This window comes from Mandrillus leucophaeus, unplaced genomic scaffold (assembly GCF_000951045.1).
Source record: "Mandrillus leucophaeus isolate KB7577 unplaced genomic scaffold, Mleu.le_1.0 Scaffold90, whole genome shotgun sequence".
Classification (NCBI taxonomy): Eukaryota; Metazoa; Chordata; class Mammalia; order Primates; family Cercopithecidae; genus Mandrillus; species Mandrillus leucophaeus.
The window spans coordinates 1,925,933-1,949,893 of NW_012109808.1; the positions used below are offsets into that span (position 1 = coordinate 1,925,933).

Below are 23,961 nucleotides of genomic sequence, written 5' to 3' on the forward strand. Positions count from 1 at the left end.
AGTCATGTTCCACATAACATTTTGGTCAATGATAAATGGGATCTAAGTAAACTAAAGACCTTCAGCACAGCAAAAGTAACTATCAACAGAGTAAATAGACAACCTACAGAATGGGAGAAAATTTTTGCAAATTATGTATCTGACAAAGGTCCAATATCCAGCATCTATAAGGAACTTAAACAAATTTACAATAAAATAAACAACCTCATTAAAAAGTGGGCAAAGGACATGGATGGAAACTTCTCAAAATAAGATACATCCAGCCAATCAATGATCATATGAAAAAAGGCTCAACATCACTGAGCATTAAAGAAATGGAAATTAAAATCACAATGAGATACCATCTCAGACCAGTCAGAATAGCTATTATTAAAAAGTAAAAAAAAAATAAGAGATGGTGGTGAGGTTGTAGAGAAAAAGGAAAGCTTTCATAATGTTGGTGGGAGTGTAAATAAGTTCAGCCATTGTGGAAGAAGATGTGGCGATTCCTCAAAGACCTAAAGACAGAAATACTATTCAACCCAGCAATCCCATTACTGGGTATATACCCAAAGTAATATAAATTATTCTCTTATAAAGACATGGCACACATATGTTCATCGCAGCACTATTCACAATAGCAAAGATATGGAATCGACCTAAATGTTCATCAATGATAGAATGGATAAAGAAAATGTGGTAAATATACACCATGGAATACTATACAGCCATAAAAAACAACAAGATCATGTCCTTTGCAGGGACATGGATGGAGCTAGGGACCATTATCCTTAGCAAACTAATGCAGGAACAGAAAACCAAAGACAGCGTGTCCTCAGTTATAAGTGGGAACTAAAGGATGAGAACACATGGACACACCAAGGGGAACAAAACACACTGGGGCCTATTGAAGGGTGCAAGGTGGGAGGAGGGAGAGGATCAGAAAAAACAACTAATGGATATTAGGCCTAATAACTGGGTGAAGAAATAATCTGTACAACAAACCCCCAAGACCCAAGTTTACGTATGGGACAAACCTGCACTTGAACCCCTGAACTTAAAATAAAAGTTAAAGAAAAATTTTGGTCAATGATAGCGTAGATAAAAGTGATTCAATAAGATCACCATATTGTATTTTTTGTGCCTTTTCTATGGTTAGATATGCTTACATACACAGATATTTACCATCATGTTACAATTGTCTACAGTATTCAGTACAGTAATATACTATACAGATTTCTAGCCTAGGAGCAATAAGCTCTACAGTCTAGGTCTGTGTAAGTACATTCTGTGATGTTCACACAACAACAATATTGCGTTACAATGCATTTTTCAGAATGTATTCCAACCCTTGAGTGATGCATGACTGTAACCTGATTTAAAAATGAGCAAAAGACCTAAATAAACATTTCTGAAATGGCCAACAGGTATATGAAAATATGCTTAACATCACTAATCATCAGAGAAAAAGAAATAAAAGTCACAATGAGATAGCACCTTGCCCCAATTAGAATGGGTTTTCTCAAAAGACCAAAAAATGACAAATGGTAGTATAGATGTGGAGAAAAGAGAACTCTCATACACTTTTGGTGGTAAATTAGGACAGCCATTATAGAGAACAGTATGAAGTTTCCTCAAAAAATTAAAACTAGAACTATCATGTGATCCAGCAAGCTCACTGTTGTGTATATATTCAAAGGAAATGAAATCAGTATGTCAAAAAGATATCTGCACTCTCGTGTTTATTGCAGCACTATTCATAATAGCCAAGATATGGAATCAGTCTAAGTGTTCATCAAGAGACAAATAAAGAAAATGTCACAAATATACACAATGGAATGCTATTTGGCCATAAAAAAAGAAGGAAATCTTGTCATTTAGGGTCATATGGATTAATCTAGAGGACGTTACGTTAAGTGAAGTAAGACAGGAACAGGAAAACAAATACTGTATGATCTTACTCATATGTGAAATCTAAAAAAGTTGATCTCATAGAAGTAGAGTGTAGGGAAGTGGTGACCAGAGGCAGAAGAGTGTAGGGGTAAGAGGAGGATGGGGAGATATTAGTCAATGGGTACAGTTACAGTTAGATAGGAGAAATAAGTTCTGTGTTCTGTTGTACAGTCAGGTGACTATAGTTGACGATATTGCATTGTATATTTCAAAATAGCTAGCATAGGGTGTTTTCAATGTTCTCACAACAAAGAAATGATAAATGTATAAGGTGATTGATATGCTAAAGACTTAAATGAAAAATGCCAAGCTAAAAATCCTAGAAGAAAATCTAGGCAATACCATTTAGAACATACACATAGGCAAAGATTTCATGACAAAAACACCGAAAGCAATTACAACAAAAGCAAAAATTGACAAATGGGATCTAATTAAAGTAAAGAGCTTCTGCACAGCAAAAGAAACTATCATCAGAGTGAACAGACTACCAACAGAATGGGAGAAAAATTTTGGAATCTATTCATCTGACAAAGGTCTAATATCCAGAATCTACAAGGAACTTAAATTTACAAAAAACAAACAACCCCATTAAAAAGTGGGCAAAGGACAGGAATGGACACTTCACAAAAGAAGACATACATGGGGCTAACAATCATATGAAAAAAGGCTCAACATCAATGATCATTAGAAAAATCCAAATCAAAAACACAATGAGGCTGGGCACAGTGGCTCAGCCTGTAATCCCAACACTTTGGGAGGCCGAGGTGGGCGCATCATGAGGACAGGAGATCAAGACCATCCTGGCTGACACGGTGAAACCCCTTCTCTACTAAATATACAAAAAATTAGCCGGGCGTGGTGGCACATGCCTGTAATCCCAGCTACTCAGGAGGCTGAGGCAGGAGAATTGCTTGAACCCAGGAGAAGGAGGTTGCAGTGAGCCGAGATCGCGCCACTGCACCCCAGCCTGGGCGACAGAGTGAGACTCTGTCTCAAAAAAAAAACCCCACAATGAGATACTATCTTACACCAGTTCAGAATGGCTATTACTAAAAAGTCAAAAAGCAACAGATGCTGGCGAGATTGCAGAGAAAAAAAAAAGAATGCTATACACTGTTGGTGGGAGTGTAAGTTAGTTCAACTATTGTGGAAGATAGTGTGGTGATTCCTCAAAGATGTTGAGGCAGAAACACTATTTGACCCAGCAATCCCATTACTTAGCATATACCCAAAATAGTATAAATCATTCTATTATAAAGATATGCACACGTTATGTTCACTACAGCACTATCCACAATAGCAAAGACATGGAATCAATCTAAATGCCCATCAATGACAGACTGAATAAAGAAAATGTGGTACATATACACAATGGAATACCATGCAGCCATAAAAAGAAACGAGATCATGTCATTTGCAGGGACATGGATGCAGTCGGAAGGTATTATCCTCATCAAATTGATGCAGGAACAGAAAACCAAATACCACACGTTCACACTTACAAGTGGGAGCTAAAAGATGAAAAAAGAACTGGGCTTGTTGTGTCCATGTCTGATTTTGGTAACAGAGTAATGTTGGCCTTGTACAATGCATTAGGGATAATTGCCACCTCTTCAATTTTTAAAAATACTTCGGGAAGATCGGTATTAGTTTGTTATACATTTGGTAGAATTAAAACAAATTTCTAATGCAACAATAATCATGTATTTTCCAAATTTGATAAAAACTCTAACCCCATAAATCCAAGAACCTCTGGATGAATTTCAAAAAGAATAAATATAAAGAAAATGATACCAGGATATATCATAATCAAATTGCTGAAAATGAGTGATAAAGAGAATATCTTAAAATCACTTTGGGAGGCCGAGGCGGGCGGATCACAAGGTCAGGAGATCGAGACCACGGTGAAATCCCGTCTCTACTAAAAATACAAAAAAAAAAAAAAATTGGCCAGGCGCGGTGGCAGGCGCCTGTAGTCTCAGCTACTCAGGAGGCTGAGGCAGGAGAATGGCGTGAACCCGGGAGGCGGAGCTTGCAGTGAGCCAAGGTGGAGATCGCGCCACTGCACTCCAGCCTGGGCTACAGAGCGAGACTCTGTCTCAAAAAAAAAAAGTAGCCAGATTAAAAAAATACACATGACCTACAAAGGAATGAAGGTTAAAAGATGAACGGGAATTAAATTAGAACTTAAACACTTAGCAATATAAACTATCCAAAATTAAGCCCAGAGAGGAAAAAAATTAACAAGAAAAGACCCATCTGATCCTGGGCTTTTCTTCAATGAAAGAATTTTTATTTATTTTAAGTTTTGGGATACAGGTGTAGAATGTTCAGGTTTGTTACATAGGTAAATGGGTGCCATGGTGGTTTGCTGAACCTATCAACCTGTCAGCAGCTGGGTATTAAGTCCAGCATCCATTAGCTATTCTTCCTGATGCTCTCCCTTCCATGGCCCGCAACAGGCCCCAGTGTACGTCATTCCCCCTCACGTGTCCATGTGTTCTCATCATTCACCTCCCACTTGGTTTTTTTTCATCATCACTGCTGTTTCAATGAAAACATAAATTCAAACCAATTTCACATTTACTGAATAATTATGGAAGCTAGAAACCCACAGGGTAATTACAAAAATACAAAATTCCTACCTAAATAATATCAGACATATACTGGGTATTTTGGTTACCTATAGCTACATATTTACTGTGAAATATAAAAGTATAGAGAGTATTCCAAGAGACTCAGATGAAAGCTGCAAGGCTTCCTCTAATGTAACCTCAAAATTTCAGAACACACTTCTACCACATTCTATAATCAAGCAGATAATCAAAGTCAGCCCAGATTCCCAAAGAGGGAAATTTGTGACCATGTTTTTACTTCCATAGTCAGGGAACATGATCCAGAACAAAGAGAAAAATGAGTTAGTAGCAGCAGACCCAGAATGACAAAGATGATGTAATTAACAAGAAATGACATTAAAACATCTATTATAAGTCTTCTAAACAACCTCAAAAAAATAAAAGAATGCATAATCATAATGAGAAAAATGGAAGACATAAAGAAGATCTAAAAGGAACTTCTAAAATTAAAAATATAGAAAATGAAAAATAAACTGGATGAGATTAATGTCATTGAATACTACAGAAGAGGAAAAAATTAGAACTTAAAGACTTAGCAATAGAAACTATCCAAATTAAGCCCAGAGAGGAAAAAAAATAAAAATAAAAAAAACAGAAAAAATTGAGTGCATCAATGATCCACATGACAATATCAAAGTGATCTATCTTGTGATCTATCTTATACATAATTGGAGTTCCAGAAGGAAATGAGAGAGAAAAAAAAATAAAGAAAAATTTTAATGCAACAATAATCTTATATTTTCCAAATTTGATAAAAACTCTAACCCCATAAATCCAAGAACCTCTCTATGAATCTCAGGAAGAATAAATATAAAGAAAATGATACCAGGACATATCATAATCAAATTGCTGAAAATGAGTGATAAAGAGAGTATCTTAAAAGTAGCCAGATTAAAAACATACACATTACCTACAAAGGAATGAAGGTTAAAAGGGGAACAGGCTTATTGTCAGAAACTTCACAGGCTGGAATACAACAGAATAACATCATTAAAGTATTGGAAAAAACCTGCCTACATAGAATGGTATATCCAGTAAAAGTATCTTCCCATATTAAAAGTAAAAATACTTTCTCAGATAAGCAAACGTAGAGCAAAGTCATTTCCACCAGACCTGTACTAAAAACAAAACACATTAAAGGAAGTTCTTCAAGACAAAAAGAAAATAGAAATTTGGATCTACATAAATGAAGGAAAGAAACAGGCATGGTGGGTAGAAAATATGTGGTTTTAAATCAATGTATAATAATTGAAACACATACTGAAAGGAAAATTAATGCAAGAGTGTTGACACCTGAAATGCAAATTAAGAATGGGAAGAACTCACTCTTTGGCCATTTTTCAAACAAAATTATTTTTTTCCTCCTAAACAACAGCACAAACAACTGGCGCAAATACAGACACACACACACACACACACACACACACACACACACACACACACATCCCTCCCCCAAAATGTTTGACTATGGTATTCCATGTGTCTGAGTAGAATATATAGGTGATAAATACATACATACTATTTTTGAATGTCTAGCCCATTGTTCTGACTGGGTTGAAAATGCCTTAAGACAATTAGGTCTTTTCTCCTTGAATAAAATTCACTGACAACACTATGAAATTTTAATGATAGATGGTGAATTTATGAACTGCCAAAAGGCATGTGAGAACCAAGAAAAAAAGTTACCCTGTGCCAAAGCCCACATTGCCAATTGTAAGGACAGCTGCTTTCCAGAACACTGGACAGATGACATGTGTTTGTTCTTTGGCCTTTTTTTTTTTTTTTTTTGAGACAGAGTCTCGCTCTGTCGCCCAGGCCGGAGTGCAGTGGTGCCATCTCGGCTCACTGCAACCTCCGCCTCCCGAGTTCGTGCCATTCTCCTGCCTCAGCCTCCCAAGTAGCTGGGACTACAGGTGCCAGGCTAATTTTTTGTATTTTTAGTAGAGATGAAGTTTCACCATGTTAGCCAGGATGGGCTTGATCTCCTGACCTCATGATCCGCCCGCCTCAGCCTCCCAAAGAGCTAGGATTACAGGTGTGAGCCACCGCGCCTGGCCTGTTCATTGGCTTTTATGTAGAAGTATTAACTGAATGCCTGCTATGTTTATGGACAACATTGTAGCTAAGACCCCATATATTATAATTCCTGACATTCACTCAGGACTTTGCAATAGATAGTTCGCTTTTATATCTACCTTGCTCTCTCTTCATAACAATAAATGAGGAGGATGGATATTATTATCCCTTTTTCAGTTGAGGTTAAGAAAGCCCTGACTTTCAACTCATCACCCTACTTCTTTCACTGAAGTTGTAATATCCTTTAGACTCTGTCATAAACAGAAGCCTTCAGGTCTCAGCTGAATTCAGTTTTTTCAAGGGGACTTCTCATATACAGCAGATCTTCCAATAAGGTCATTTTGTTATAATGTTGATGAAAAAAGAAACATTGATTCCTGGCCGGGATCACTGTCCATGGGAAGTTCACACATTCTTCCTATATCTAAATGGGCTTTCTTCTCTTACTGTTAATACGGTTTCCATCCACATCCCAAAGATGGGCATGCTAGATTCGTTGGCGTGTCTAAATGGTCTCAATCTGATGAGTGCAGGGGTATATCTGCGAGTGTGTCCTGTAATAGAATGATGTCAAAGGCTGGTTCCTACTTTGCTCCAAGTTGCCAGGACGGGCTCTGGCCACCAGTGACCCTGAGCTGGAATTAAGCAGGTTGGAAAATGAATGAATGAATAAATACAAGTTATTGTAAAATAAAAACTTTTTCAGTACGTGATAATCATACAATAAACAATGCAGTATGAAAGTGCTTAGTGAGCTCACTGTATTTGTGGTTTGTTTCTGAACTGCGTGGTGGTAGGAGGTGCTTCTGACAATGTTCATTTTGCAAACATTTATTCTTTGATTGAATCTACCACCCCTAGGATTGCCCTCACTCTCTGATTCACTGAAAATTGAGTAAATAATTATCTTGCTTTTATTTGTCTTTCTTAAATGTATATATAGTTCACATTTATTTCATGTTTGATAGTATAAGTGTTTTGGTCTTTATTTAGAAGTTTGGTGATGTTTTTGTGACCAGAAATATGCCATTGGAATTTAACTCTTGTTTATATCCATTATCCTGTCGTAAAATTGGTTTTGTTATACATCATTTTCTTAAAGTTTTAGTTTCCAAGAACCTAACCAGGACATTAAGTGAGGATGCACTGTACTCACATAGGTCTTGTATTATTTCTTCATAGCATATAGTTATTAAAGTGAGATTTTAAAACAAAGTTTGGCTCCCACATTGGTCTCAGCTTCAGGCAGGCAGAAGCTTTGACTCTTTACCATAGCAACCCCAGCACTCTGCATAATGCCTGGAACATGGTAGGCACTCGATATATGTGGTCTACTAAATGTGTGTTGGTTCCTGAAATGCTTCTGGATCACAACTGCATAGCAAAGGAAGGAATCTATCTATGGCTATGTAGTTTTAGAATACCATATCTATGTGTACTTTATAATGAAAAGCTTGCAGGAAAATTGGCTAGTATTACTTTATGAAATGAATTTGAGTCACTCATCCTCTCTTCAGATTATTCATCCATAAAATAATAATGTTTGAAAATCATATAGGTATTAAACAGTGCTCCTCAAAGCCCAAATGGTTCTGTGAGGGGTGAGGAAGAGCAAAGAGATACATTTAAATTTTTTTCTTTTATTTACATACCAAGTAAAAGCACTACACATATTAAATGGCAGTCCAAGGCTAGGTTTGGTTCTGTGTCCCTACCCAAATCTCACCTTGAATTGTAATCCCCACATGTCAAAGGAGAGATCTGGTGTGAGGTGATTGGATCATGGGGACGGTTTCCCCCATGCTGTTCTTAGGATAGTGAGTTCTCACAGGAGCGGATGGTTTTTAAAGTATTTGGCAGTTCACCCTTTGTTCTCTCTCTCCTGCTGCCATGAAGAAGGTGTTTGCTTGCCCTTCGCCTTCTGCCACCTTCTGCCATGATTGTATTTCCGGAGGCCCCCCAAGCCATGCAGAACTGTGAATCAATTCCCCAGTCTCAGGTATTTCTTCAAAGCAGTATGAAAACAGAGTAACACAGTTTACAATAAAATATTCCCAATAATATTGAAGGTGCACTATAATTCTCCCTAAGCACTTAGAAACAAATGAAATCAAAAAGTAACACACAATGGATCATAATAAAGACATAAAATCTCTTAAGGAAAACAGAATAACACTCTACAATGTGAAAAAAACATCCATCAGGCAGGAGATTGATCAGCAATAAATGCAAAGGAAAAGTGGAGTCAGAGATGAGAACTCTGGAAATTCCCAACCAGTCCATGTCCAGGAGAAAGGAAACTTAAATCAGTGTTCAGACCTTGAGGCAAGGTCATTTCTTGTATGAAACAACAATACTATGCTCTCTTAGCCCGAGAACATTTTTAAAAATGGGTCCATCTCCTGTTTTTATTGATTTCATGATCTTCAGGCAAACTTCTGAATATTTCATGGTTCCCTAAAATAGTCTGCTGAAAAGAAAAATTGGTCATACCATCACGAATGTTCAGATCTATGTGACAGTTGTATTTCTCATCATCAAGAAATTGATGAACTGATTTATATGTTTTTGTTTAAAACATCTAGTGTTCACTATGTTCCTAACATTGTTATAAGTGCTTCTAATAATAATTTATTACATCTTCATAGCAACTCCATGTGGTAGATACAATCCTATAAAGATAAAAATAGTAAAGTAATGCACTTTTTCTGTTAAAAATTATTAATTTTTAATTGACAAATAATTATATTTATTTATGGGGTACAGCATGATATTTTGATACATGTATACATTGTGGGATGATCAAATCAGGCTAATTAACATATATACCACCTTACATATTTCTTTGTGATGAGAACACTTAAAAACCACCCTTTTTTCAATTTTGAAAGATTTGGAAGATATTATGGGTTCCTTTACAAGCCATCACAATAAAGTAAGTCGCACAATTTTATTTTGTTTTCCAGTGCATATAAAATTATGTTTACACTACATGGTGTAGTCTACCAGTGCTAAGATCTCTCTGTAGCATGCAATGCTGTTTCATAGCATTTTATATGCAGTGGAACTTCTTTCAAAATTGGAGTCAATCTTCTCAAACCCTGCTTCTCCTTTATCAACTAAGTTTATGTAATACTCTCAATTTCTTTGTTGTCATTTAAGCAATGTTCACAGCATCTTCACCTAGACTAGATTCCATTTCAAGAAACCACTTTCTTTGCTCACTCATAAGAAGCAACTCCTTATTGAATCAAGTTTCATGATGAGATTGCAGCAATTCAGTCACATTTCAGGCTCTACTTCTAATTCTAGTTCTCTTGCTATTTTCACCACATCCGTAGTTACTTCTTCCACTGAAGTTTTCAACCCTTCAAGATTATCCATGGAAGTTGGAATAAACTTCCTCCAAACTCCTGTTAATGTTGAAATGTTGACCTTCTCCCATGGATTACAAATGTTCTTAATGGTATCTAGAATCATGACTCTTTTCCAGAAAGCTTTAAATTTACCTTGTCTTGGCGACTGTGAATACTGCTGCAGTGAATGTGGAGTGCAGACGCTTCTTCAGCTTACTGATTTTTATTCCTTTGGGTGGCATAGCTGGATCATATGGTATTTCTACTTCTAGTTTTTTAAATAATCTTCATACTTTTTTCCAAAATAGTTGTACTAATTCACATTTCCACAACACAGTGTGTGAAGGTTCCCTTTTCTCTACATCCTTGCCAACACTAGCTAGCATTCACCTTTTTGATGATAGCCATTCTTACAGGTGCAGGGTGATATCTCATCATGGTTTAATTTGCATTTCCCTGTTGAGTAGTGATGTTGAGCATTTTTATATATATCTGTTGGCCATTTATATGTCTTCTTCTGAGAAGTGTCTAGCCACATCATTTGCCCATTTTAATAGGATTATTTGCTTTATTGAGTCGTTCAATTTCTTAGAAACCATTGTAATCTTATTCTAGTTTTGTATTTAATTTTATATACATTATTTACTTTTGAACACGGGCTAAATTCAAAAAATTTTAGTCAGTGAAAGTTACAGTTTAGACCCATATTACCTAAAATCTTACCATAAATATGCCCACAAAATATTTGCCTTATGACAGCTCTATGAGTAAGACTATCTTTAAGCTTAAACTCAGTTGCCTTGGGTGATACTCAACAGGTATGTGTCTTTTGTGTTCCTTTGGCATGGCCCAATTTTACACAGAGATTTTGGTAGAATGACTTGTTCTTCTCATATCTTTTTAGCTTCAGAATCTGGATAACTCAATTAAGGAAATATAAGTAAGAGGCCTTCAAAGGAGAACAAGTAATTTATGGGACCTGAATTTCTGAAATAATATTAAGGCAACATTGGGCTTCATGGCGAAACACCAGAGGTTGGAAAGAGCTGAAGATTTACTCTTTTGTCATTCACATCACCTTCCTCCATCCATTTTAATAGGTCCTTTTACCAATTAATTTGGTCTTGCTGATGCTTTGATTAGGCAAGTTACAGATATATTTTAATCGTTGCAAAAATGAATAATTCAAAGAAAGCATAGACCAAGGAAATAGATTGTTGAGAAGTAACCCCTCAGCTTAGAGAAGAAAAAATACACAATGTTATTCTAATATCTATAAATGAGGTACTAACCGGATGATGTGTGATTACCAGGGTGATTAAATGGCAAAAACAGACACATGGAGAAGCTGAGTAGTGTTTAAGGCACTGTCTTTTTGCCAAGTTAATACACTATGCACACTGTTTTCCATACAAGATTCTCAAGTAGTAACTACAGTAAAGACCATAACTCAAAAAATAGAGTGCCTAGGTGGAGAGGCATACTGGAATGCATGAAGGTGTTTCATTATGTATAATGAGAACAGTCTCCACCTTCTGAAGAGTCTCCAAAAAAGCAAACTGGAGGAAAAGTCACACCTTTAAGGTGCAAATCCAACAAAGATGTCTTAAGATTCTGAGGAAGAATTTGCTCCTTGCCAGTCAGTTATTGCCAGACTGCAGCACGTAGATGATAAGATCAAGATATGATTGAGGAGACTTTTACTTGTGCAAGAAGGGAGTAACCATGCCACTATTTTTAACCCTTAAGATTTAAAACATGCATTTAATTCTTTTTAATATGTACTTAATGTATATTCTGATAGCATTCCAAGACATTTCCATTGACAAGTGCATGTTATAAATTCAGTAGTCTTAATATACTTATGAATATATTATGTTGTTCACACGAATGTTCATTGCAGCACTTTTCACAATAGCAAAAACATGGAATCAATCTAAATGTCTATCAGTGACAGATTGGATAAAGAAAACATGGTACATATGCACCATGGAATATTATGCAGCCATAAAAAAGAACAAGATTATGTCCTTTGCAGGGACTTGGATGGAGCTGGAGGTCATTATCCTCAGCAAACTGACAGAGGAACAGAAAACCAAATACCACATGTTCTCACTTATAAGTAACAGCTAAATGATGCGAACTCACGGACAAAAAGAGAACAGACAGACACTGGGGCCTACTTGAAGGCGGAGGGTGGGAGGAGGGAAAGGAGCAGAAAAAAGTAACTGTTGGGTACTAGGCTTAATACCTGGGTGATGAAATAATCATTACAAAAAAAAACCCTGTGACATGAGTTTACCTATATAAAAATTTGCACATGTACCCCCAAACCTAAAGTAAAAGGTAAAACAATCACGTTTTTTCAATTTAATAAAAAGACCCCCCAAAAATGTTGCCCTTCAGTTAGCAAATAAAGTGTGATGCAAAGCAAGATGTATTAGTTTACTGCTAATTCATAGATGAGGTTTGATGATTTATTTTCTGCATCTAAATCTCACACTCAGTTCTTATTGGGAGAAAAAATGTATACGTATGGTTCTTTGGTATGTTTGTTGAGTATTTTTTTGTTGATTATGTGTAAGGAAACATGTAAAAATGGTCATGCTTTTTAATAATGTGTTTTTATAACTAAGGTGAATTATTAGAAAGGCCCAAAGATTAAAACTCTAATTGTGTAATTGTTATTTTCACAGGAAGCTTATTGAGACTCGCCTGAGAACCATTCCAAGTCACGCATTTTCTAGTCTGCCCAATATTTCCAGAATGTAAGTTTTTTTAATATAAAAAGAAGTTTGCATTTGTGCTATGTTATTCTCTAAATGTGTCCTATCAAGAAAAATACTTGCTATTATACTTGCATAAATCAATGGCAGTTACATTTTCAATGTATATGACAATTTTATGTACATAATTTTTATTTGATTTTGCTATATCTCCACTCCCTAGTTCCTATATGATTTTTTAAAACCTAAATCAAATTTAAATTCATTTGGTTTTGAGAATTTCATGATTCTCTATGTATTTTCATATATCTTGGGATGTGGCAAAACTTTAGCTGTAAATCTCTCCTATAAACATCCCATAGTTTATAAGCTAAACATATATACAGATAGACAAACATCCATCTGTCCTAGTCACCAATTCTTGAATCACCTTGCACTACTAATACAAATATTTACATTTTATTATAAACATAGCCAATGGTTTCAAATCTCTCTCGCTTTAAAAGAAAATTAAAAATAATTCTAAACCTTAAAAATTGAATTGCTATCCCCTTAGAGTGAGGAGAAAAGGGATTTTCCATATTGGGTTGACAAAGAGTGAATGAAATGAAGCAGATCTTTATTTCATTTAATTGATTTTGACAGGCAATCCAGATAATTCAGGCATGCGAAATAATATAACCAGAAGCAATCTGTACAGTTTTTGGCTAAATGTACTCACACCATGGCCATTTTGTTAGTGTTTCTGTCATTTCAGTAGTTCTCAACCACAGGCAACTCTACCCCTAGAAGCATTTAGCATTTTTGGTAGAGACGGGGCTGCTACTGGCACCTAGTGGGTAAAAGTGAAGGTTGCTGCTAAACATTCTACAGTTCATAGGACATTCCCCATAACAGAATTATCTATTCCAAAATGTCAGCAGTGCTGAGACTGAGAGACCATCCTATTGAACATCTCTGCAGTTTTTTATGTTGCTAACAAGTCCTTCCTCTTTCAGATTCTTGCCTCTTTGTTTTCCTTCATATTCCTCTCTCATTCCTCTTCTTGTCCCACCCGGCTACTCTTCCTCAGTCTCCTTTTCGGACTTCCTATTTTAATTTTGCCAGCTACTTAATTACCAGCTCTTTCTTTGTATATTTTGTTCTAATTCCTCTATACCCCACTCTCCTTGAGTAAACACTCCCATTCCTTTGGCTGCACTATTTCCTAATACAACTAATCTCCAAACATTACCACTTTGATGTCTCACAGGCTCTTCAAAACCAGCATATCCAAAATAAACACATCATCTTCCTCCCAAGCTGTTCCTTCTCTTTTAACAGCACCACTTTAGCATCCTATAAGCTAAAAACCTCAAATTCTTTAGCTCTTCCTTTTCCTTCATCTACCTTATACAACTGCCTATTTGGTGTCTCTACTTGCATGTCCTAGCAGCTTGGTCATTACTTCATTCATTCAACAGATATTTATTGAGCCCTACTTTGTGCCTGGCACTTTGCTAGATGTTCCGTGTGTAACAGTAGACAAAACTCACAGAGGTTCAGTTTTATTCCTAAGAGAGTGATGAGTGTCATGATGGGGTCAGTTATTGGGTGATATGGAAACTCACATAAGAGGTCTATTATCTAAACAGGAGCAGGGAGAAGAGTTGGAGAAGACTTCCTGAAAAAAAAAAATCGCACCTGACCTGTGATCTGTCTTACATAGCAAAAAGCAGAAGGGAAAATCCTGGGCTTTCTGAAGAATTAAAAGTTTCTTGAAGGTAGAGCTTAGGCAGGGAGGTGGGCAATAGAAAAACATAAAACTTGGGTCTAAGTTAGTACAGAGTCTTGTAAATCATGTGAAGGAGTTTGAAATCTTCCCTAAGGGCTGAGCCATTCAATGGTTTTAAGCAGGCAAGTGAAACGGTCAGATTTTCATTTGAGAAACATTCCCTTGGCTTTGCAGTGGAGTGATGGGTGGAAGTGGAGCAAGGCTGTAGGCAGGAAGCTAGTGAAGAGGCTGATGCAGCGCCCAAAGGACGGGATGGGAAACTGAAGGATGATCATTGAGTGGGAATAATGAAAAAGGATAGAGATTTGAGACATAAATAAGGGAGGGCTGATAAACTTCAAAGTTGACTGACTTGGAGATGGTGGGAGATGCAAAAGAAATGCATCCAAGTTTCTGATTAGGACATCTGTGTGGTTGATGAGCACATTCATTTAGGCAGAGAAGTGTTTTGTATATTTGCTGTGGAGGGTCAGGGGGCGTGTTAGGAATTCAATTTGGGGTGTATGGCATTTGAGGTGCAGTTATATTGAGTACATATCAGGACATAGACAGAATTTTTCATTCATTTGACAAATATTTGTTTAGCCCCTACTATGTGCCAATCACTGCTCTGAGAGCTGGTGATACATCAGGGAACAAACAAAGATCCATGTCCCCATGGAGTTTCCATTTGAATGGGAGGAAATAGACAATGAACCAAAAACACAATAAATAAGCAAATTAGATACTAATTTAGAAGGAAATAAGTGTATGGGACAAAGAAAAAAATAAATTAGAGTAAAGAAGATTGGGAGTTCTGGGTATATGGGGGCACACGGGGAGAGATTCAGGTAGAGATTAAGAGTCACAAACAAGTAGGTGTAACTGGGACCAGGAGGAGGCATCCATAGAGATGGAGAAGCTAAAGAGAGTGAAGAAAGAACAATTTTAAGAGCATGTGGTCCCAGAAGAAGCAGGAGGGGATGAGATTCAAATAGAGGGATTGGCCTTCTATAGGAAGATGGTCCTTTTTACATCATAACAAGAAAGTTATGTTGTAGGACTTTCTCCTTAGTTCAGCTAAAAGCCAGGTTCTTGTCACATGGCCATAAAAGATTAGGCTCACAGACACTTTGAAAAGTGATAAAAATAGAATTTATTGGGTGAAAGGGGAAAAAAGGGAAACAGGGACTCTCAGCAAAGCGAGAGTCCTCCTAGCCCGTTTCCCACCTCACAGATTGAATCCCAGGTACCACCTCAGAACAGGAGAGGCCAGGCTCCTCCCCACTATAAATGAACTTCACAAAGCTCCACCCTAGTACACACTTCTCCCAGGGCACAGGCAGTTGAAGGTTCTGCTACGGAGCCCTTTTCTACTTAACTGTCTCAGTTGTAGGAAAAGATGGGACAGATGCAGGTAAACTAACAGGCTTATTGGTTGGGAATTCAAGGCATTCTCATGTTAAAATTTCAAACATTTCTATAACTTATCAAATTATTAAAAGACATCTAAGAAGATGGAAGATGGAAGTGGCAGAGTTAGAAATTTGATGAGAAGATTTGAAATAAAAGTGATGAGCAATAAGAAGAGGGTTGGTTGACTGAGATATAGGAGACACCCAAACAGATCTGAAGGCTCCACTGAGGCTTCCCCCAGGAAGAGTGCTGGATTCTCCAGTCTGGGTTAAGTGATAGGGTTCCCTGAACTCTATCAAGCACTTAACACCTTGCGTTAATCCCGTTTACCTTGTATGTTAATCTGTATCTCTGAGTACTGTGAGTTCCTTGAAGGTAGGGAACAGGCCTGTTTTGTCATTGTCCAGAAGGATGTCTGTCATACAACTAATGTTCAATACATATCTGTGGAATAAAAGCACATATACATACCTGAATAATGATTAAAGATTTGATATATCTTGGGGAGAAAAAAGAGATCAATAGGATGAAGCTAGGTTTGTCTGAGATGGTTCAAATTCCCACTTGGTATTCTGGCATAATTGTTAACAGCACCTTGCTTTAACTCACAAAAATAGCCCAGTTTGAATGATAAGTCATATGATGATTGTAATGATTATATGATATTTACATATGAAGAAGAAGTAGGATCTGATTTTTCCTAGTTATAGAATGGGGTAAGTAAGCAGGGAATAGCAATTTTTATCCCACTGAATAAACGATTCCTACCAGTTGTCTTCACAACCAAGCTATCACAGCCCTCCAAAGAGGTGTCATTAGGTTGGAGAAACTGGAACTTCCATTTGATAATATGGGCCAAGTGACTATCCTTCTGGAATCTTGAGAAAGACTCATACTTCTTAACTAAGAAATTCAGTAGAAGATTTGGAGCAAAGGAAAAGATGCTTAGGAAAACCAGTTGGCAGCCTTGAAAAATGAATCTTGCTCTGCTAGCTGGCTCAGCTTCATCCATGATAAATCCCCACAGTCTCTACATGGCACATTAATTCTTTTCAATCTGTTCCACTGTTTCCTTTATGTTAGAAATATATTTGTATCAAAAAAATTCATATGTTATTATCCACAAGAGGCAAAGGGTTAAGAGTTGGGTAAATCAAAGGATAATTGTTTAGAGAACGAGTAGTTCAAAATAGAAAGCACAGAGCCATTAGAATACTTGTAATAACCAAGACAAAAACTCAGAATGGAACAATCAGCACTCCTCTTGTAAACATTGCATTGATGAGGATATTTTATGGGCAGATTCAATTCAAACGTTAGGCCAGTGGTTCTCAACACTGCCCACACATTAGAATCGGCTAAGAAGCTTTTGAAAAGTAAAAGACTTATCCCTCATAAACTCTGATTTAATTATCCTAGACCAGGTCTTGGACATCTGTGTATTTTAAAAGCCCTTCAGGTAGTTTAATTGCATGTCCAGGGCTGAGAATCTCTGCTATGGCTATAGCTGGAAACCAGCTGTCAATTGTTCATTTTCACAAATGTCATAGAAATACCTCTCAACAGAAAGTGGTCATTGAGTTTGGCCGCATTAGTCATTCTCATCACAAGATGGAATTTGAGGAAACTATTTGAAACATTCCTTAAATGTTCTTGACAAGTTGTATTTAGGAATTTCTCTTCCTTTTTCAGTACTTGAAGCTTTTATCTGAATTACTTTTTGCTTACAAAGTTTAAGACGGAGCTTGAATTTTCAGTTTCATTTAAAATCACGAACAGAAGTCTTAAGGGAGTATGTAGTCACCCTGTGGAAAGCTTCTCTAGAGAACTGCGGTTTTCTCTTCATCTTTGAAACTACATGTCTAATTCCATGTTATTAGACATTCCATTAAAAATGCTTCTTATTCACTCTAGTGTTCCTTTCTGATGCTCGTGGGGTTTTTTTTGTTTGTTTTTTGTTTTTTGTTTTGCTATTTTGAGGAACTCTTCTATTCATTCAGTCACTTAATAAGAGTCTACAACATGCCAAGCACTCTGAAAGGCACTCAAGAGTCAGTGGCCAAAAACAGACACAGTTCTGCATTTCAGAGAATTTACAGTCTAGTGAGACACCATAAATATCACCCAAAGAATGGGAAGTTTGCACTGTGATAATTAGTGAAAGGAGTCTGTAGTGATATATAGTGATATCTCACTATATATATCCCTGTATATATACCATATATATACATATGTATGGCAGATTCAATTCAAACTATAGGTCAGTGGTTCTCAAAATTGCCTACACATTAGAATCAGCTAAGAAGCTTTTGAAAAATAAAAGTACTTGACTCATCCTTCATAAACTCTGATTTAATTATCCTAGACCAGGTTTAGACATCTGTGTATTTTAAAGGCAATAGAAGAGTTCCTTTAAAATGGAAGAGTTCCTCAAAATAGAAAAAAAAAAAAAAAAGGCAAAAAAACACAAGCATCAGAAAAGAACACTAGAGCGAATAAGAAGCATTTTTAATGGAATGTCTAATAACACGGAATTAGACACGTAGTTTCAAAGAAGATGAAGAGAAAACTGCAATTCTCCAGTGGAACATTCCACAGGGTGACACCATATGTATATATATCCCTATATATACATATGGGAAATTTTAATCAGGGAGTTTGGGGAAAGTTTCTGAAGGAAATGACAGTTAAATGAGAACTTAGGAGAAATAGGAGTTAATATACAGGAAGAATTCAGGTATCACAAGATCTGAAAAAACGTAGTAAGTAATTTTAATATAATTAGGCAGAATCTGTGAGGGTTATACATGTTGCATGATCTGGGAAACCCATAACAAAAAGTTATGTCAAAAATAGTATGTTTGAAGTTTACAATCTTATTAACTTTCTATTTTGTCTTATATTTTTCTGACATTCAGCTACTTGTCTATAGATGCAACTCTGCAGCAGCTCGAATCATACTCCTTCTACAATTTGAGTAAAGTGACTCACATGTAAGTACAAGGAAAAGTGCAGCATAGACCTAAGCCATAACCACTCTTGACTGATAATCTTGGGGCTCCAGATGGGAGTGGGAGCTGGTTTCTAGATTGTGAGTCAAAACTTCCATCTATGATTAAATTATTAACCTGTTCTCATTCTCAATTTATGTTAATTCATCTTCATTACACCTCAATTCCATAGTTGGAAGTTAGACAACATTAAAAGTTCTGTTCTTGAACCACTCACTATCTGTTCTATTACTATTGTATCAGCATATTTTATTGATGTGAATGTCAGTGAGACAATAAGTACTTACTAAGTAACTACTTGATTCTATGGTCTGTGCAAGATTCTACAAAGCTGGCATATTTTCCTTAATTCGGAAAGAGAAGAGTTGCTTAGTGAGACTAGAACAACTCCTAGTTCTGGAGTTGTTCAGAGTTGGATCTGAACACCAGCATCTCTGCCTACTCCTTATCTCCCCTTGGACAAGTCATGTAACCTTTCCTAGCCTCATTTGCAAAATAAGTGTAATAAGAGTTGCAACTTCATGTTTATCATAAATATTGAATTATATCTAGCAAATGAAAACCAGTCAATATACCTCAGAATAATTTTTCTATTTCTCTAGTAGATTATCATCTATAAAAAGTGTTACATAATCACATTGCATTATTTTAAGCAGCTATGTATTAGCATTATTTTAAGCAGCTATGTATTACTAATCATTAACTCGATTTTCTTGAAGAAACAAAAATACGTATCTATAAATACTTAGTATATCCTAACATTACATTAAACATTGCATGAATATCATTTGTCTGGTTATTATTTAACCCTTAAAACAACCCTGTGAAGCAGATACAATTATTCCCATTATTTATATAAGAAAAACATAAATGCAGAGAGGCTAAGTATGTTTTCCTTGGTCGAACAGTTACTAAGGGATAGGGCCAGAATCTTTATACTATAAATGTATTACTTAAAAATTATTCCCTATCCACTACATTAAGTTGCTTTCAAGAATATTGAGGCCCAAGATACTGCTTCCAAGTATGGTAGGCTACCTTACATCAGATCAACTATTAGTCTGAGAATAGCTTAAGGAGCTGAATCTTTTTTAAAATGTTTGAAAATATTAGAGTGTTATGAAAACAGTAAGAACTCAATGGGCAATAAGCAAATCCCAAAAACATCATTTGGTTATTTTTCCCCTTCAGGTATTTCCTGAATTGTAAGCAACAGCTTAAGGGCTAAGAAGCTGATCAGAGGTTTAGCATCTATTAGGGCTAGGAAAATCAAAATTTGAGTTCAGGGTTTGCTAAGAAAGATTGTTCCTAGTAAACAATCCAGGGTTTTAGTTGAGATCACTGAAGAGCTTCGTCTTAGAAGTATGGGAAAACTGTGAATAGATCAGCCCTTGCAAAGACTAAAACCTAGCTTTGAATCAATCAAAAATAACTCAAAAGTTTGCGGGGCAAAAAAATCAAGAGAAGAAGATAGACAACAGAAAATGATCCTTAGGAAGTTCAAATATTGGAGTTATCAGACACAGACTTTAAAATAACTAGCATGTTCAAAAATTTAAATGACAAGAGAGAATTTCAGAATAAAACTGAAAATGATAAAAAAGATCAGTTGTAAACTCTAGAATCTAAAAAGTCAATAACAAAAATCTAAATACATGAGTTTAACAAGAGATTAGACAGAGCTCAATGGAGAATTAGTAATCTGGAAGATAGGTCAGAAGACTATAATCAGTCTGAAGCATGGAGAGAAAGAGAAAATAAGAAATATGTAGCACAATAAAAAGTCTAGCATACCTATGATTAAATTATTAACCTGTTAGATCCCAAGAAAAGAGAGAAAGAATGAGAAAAGCAATATTTGAAAGAAACTTTCCAAAACTCTTAAGAGACACCAAGTCACATATGTTAGAAGTACTGCAAACCCCAAAAGGATAAATATGAAGAAAGTCACATCAAGCCACATCATAGTAAAATTGCTAAAAAACAAAGACAAAAAGAAAATTATAAAAACCAGCAAGGCTGGGTGCAGTGACTCATTCCTGTAATCCCAGCATTTTGGGAGGCCGAGGCGGGTGGATCACAAGTTCAGGAGACTGAGACCATCCTGGCCAACATGGTGAAACCTCATCTCTACTAAAAATACAAAAATTTGCTGGGCATGGTGGTGTGTGCCTGTAATCCCAGCTACTCAGGAGGCTGAGGCAGGAGAATCACTTGAACCCGGGAGGTGGAGGTTGCAGTGAGCTGCACTGCACTCCAGCCTGGGCAACAGAGCGAGATTCCATCTCAAAAAAAAAAAAAAAGCAGCAAGATAATAATAAATAATACTTTCAAGAATGTAACAAGACTAATAGCTGACTTTTCAACAGAAATCATGGAATTTATAAAACAATAGAAAGATATTTGTGAACAACAAAACAGCAAATATCTGCCAGCCCAACTAGAAGATTATTTAAAATTAGAAAAAGATAGATACTTCAAGCAAACAAAAATTGAAAGAATTTATTACCATTAGACTCATATTAAAGGAACTACTAATGGGAATTACTAAGACAAAAGTAAAGCAATTCCACATGCTAACACATTTCTGTGCAGGAAGAAATGAAAAGCAACAGAAAAGGTCAATATATGGGTAAATATAAATGAACCTTGACTGCACAAAATGAAATAATGTCTTAGGGGATTTAAAATACTGTTCTTTGCTCTGCATGATAGTGTGGGATCATAAAATTGTGCAAACTGAAAGTGTATTAAACAATCTTAATAATCAATAAGAAAAATTGTGTTGTGACTTCTAAAAGCTTTTATGAAAACATTAAAATTTCTCAGTTATAAATAGGAAAAAATAATAAAACTAATATTTCATATACTGTAATTGTCAATATTAGAAACACTTACAAGTAAAATGCTTTACTGCTTTGTAAAAACTTACCAAGAGTAGCTTAGACAGTGCTTGACCTTTTATCTTTATTATATAAGTTACAAGAGAATATCTTTTCAATACCCGGGCAAATTGTCATACTTCTTTCTAAGTCTAGATTAGCTTCCATCATTTTATCCTTTGCTTTTTAAATATTATAAAATATTTTCAAGTGTTTCTTTAATGTGAACATTTTTTTTTTACCGTCATTGTATCTTTTGGGACATCTTTATCCTTTGCATCCATTTTTCTCCCATCACTAAGTTCCTCTGATTAAATACCTAGAGTTTCTCAGCCAGCCTGGACAACATAGTGAGATCCTGTCTCTACCAAAAAAAAAAAAAAAGAAAAACAAAATTAGCTGAGCATGGTAATGCAAACTTGTGGTACCAGTTACACAGGAGGCTGAGGTGAGAGGATTAATTGAACCCAGGCATTCAAGGCTGCAGTGAGCTATGATCACACCACTGCACTCCAGCTTGGATGACAGAGCAAGACCTGGTCTCTAAAATAAATAAATAGTCTCAGATGGTGGTATCAACATTTTCATGCCAGTGATTTATTCTATGATTCCATTTGGATTTCCTTTTCAGTAACATTACATTTCGTTTCTTTGCTTCATTTTCATCTTTATTAGTAAATTCACTCTTTCAATTAGCCATTTTTAGGCAATGTCATATGAGGTGATTACTGGGAAACACATAGGAAACACAATGACATGCTTTATTGTTTGTGAATGAACTGAGCAAGAGATGCCCAGTGAGCAACCATCAATGACTTTGAAAGAGAGATGTAGTTGGTCACCTATTATAATGCGCATCTGTTATTTACATAGTGATCTGTGGACTGAAGAGCTGGCAACAAAGTTTGTACTTCATTCAGTGATTAATAGTTAATATACTATGGCAACTGAAACTTGAGGGATGTTGTTGAGGACAGTTATCATTTACATTTGATTAAATCATGGTAACTGAACTTCATGTGTATTGGAGCCATGCAAAGTAGAACTGCTTGTATGCATAGAATTAAAATATGCAATAACTTTTTTTTAAAAGTCTAGGACATTATAAATAATGTTAAAGTGTTCTAAACGTCTTTGAATTATTTGAGAAGTGGTGAAAGTACTAACTGAAATTAAACTTTTATAAATCATAAATAAATGTTTTAACTCACAGGGCAGCTACTAAAATGCTTGTAGAAGACTGGATAACTAATAGGCTAATAGTAGTGGGGAATGAAATAATGAAATTAATTAATTAATACAAAAAAAGCAAGAAATTGGAAGAAAAAGAGAGTTTCTGGAATAAAAAATAGAACTAAAAACAAACAACAAGCACATAAACTAAATGAAATAAATAAAGAAGAAATAAACACAAGTAAAAAAAAAACAAAGATTGGTTAATTTTTAATACTCGCTGTATGCTGCTTACAAGAGACATTTTAAACATTATACAGAAAGGTTGAAAGTGAAAAGATAAAAATACATAAAATGCAAACAGTAACTAAAAGAAAACTGATGTAAATATGCATATATATAAAGCATAAAGCCTTACTCTAAGGGAGTAGAGTAATTACTTCATGATGATTAAAGGAATCACTACATAAGATATACTGATTCTAAATTTAATGTCTGTAAGAGCAGAGCTTCAAACCGTATAAAGCAGAAACTGGTAGATCTAAAAAGATAAACAATAATTGGCAATCATAGTGAGAGCTTGTTTTAATATAGTATTATCAATAATTGATAGAACAAGCACACCAAAATAGTAAATATACTGATAAAAATTAACTAAAAGATTTGAACATAATTTACAAACTTGATTATATTGACTTATAAAAAATATTGTATCCAACAACTGCAGAGTAGCAGAGTATATATTCTTTTCAAGGACACATGGAACATTTGCTAAAATTGACCACAAGTGGGGCCATAAAAGTAAGTCTCAATAGATTACAAAAAAAATTAAAATCAGCATGTAAATAACCTAACTTCTAAATAACTCTGACTTCTAATTAACCATAGGATTAAGGAAGAAATCATAATAAACATTAGAAAATAATTTTAACTAAATGATAATAAAAATATGACGTATCAATACCTGTGGGATGAGTCAAAGTCATGCTCAGAAGAAAAC

General features: G+C 35.6%; 1 protein-coding gene across 2 annotated transcripts in view; it reads left to right on the plus strand.

The window, feature by feature from the left end:
• The window catches only part of TSHR (thyroid stimulating hormone receptor), a 192,255-nt gene that overhangs the window by 104,386 nt on the left and 63,908 nt on the right, over window positions 1-23,961 (plus strand). For both annotated transcript variants that reach the window (XM_011969701.1, XM_011969702.1), the window contains 2 exons: window positions 12,697-12,768; window positions 18,814-18,888. In XM_011969701.1, the coding sequence (XP_011825091.1) occupies window positions 12,697-12,768; window positions 18,814-18,888 (147 nt within the window). The remainder of the gene's footprint in view (window positions 1-12,696; window positions 12,769-18,813; window positions 18,889-23,961) is intronic.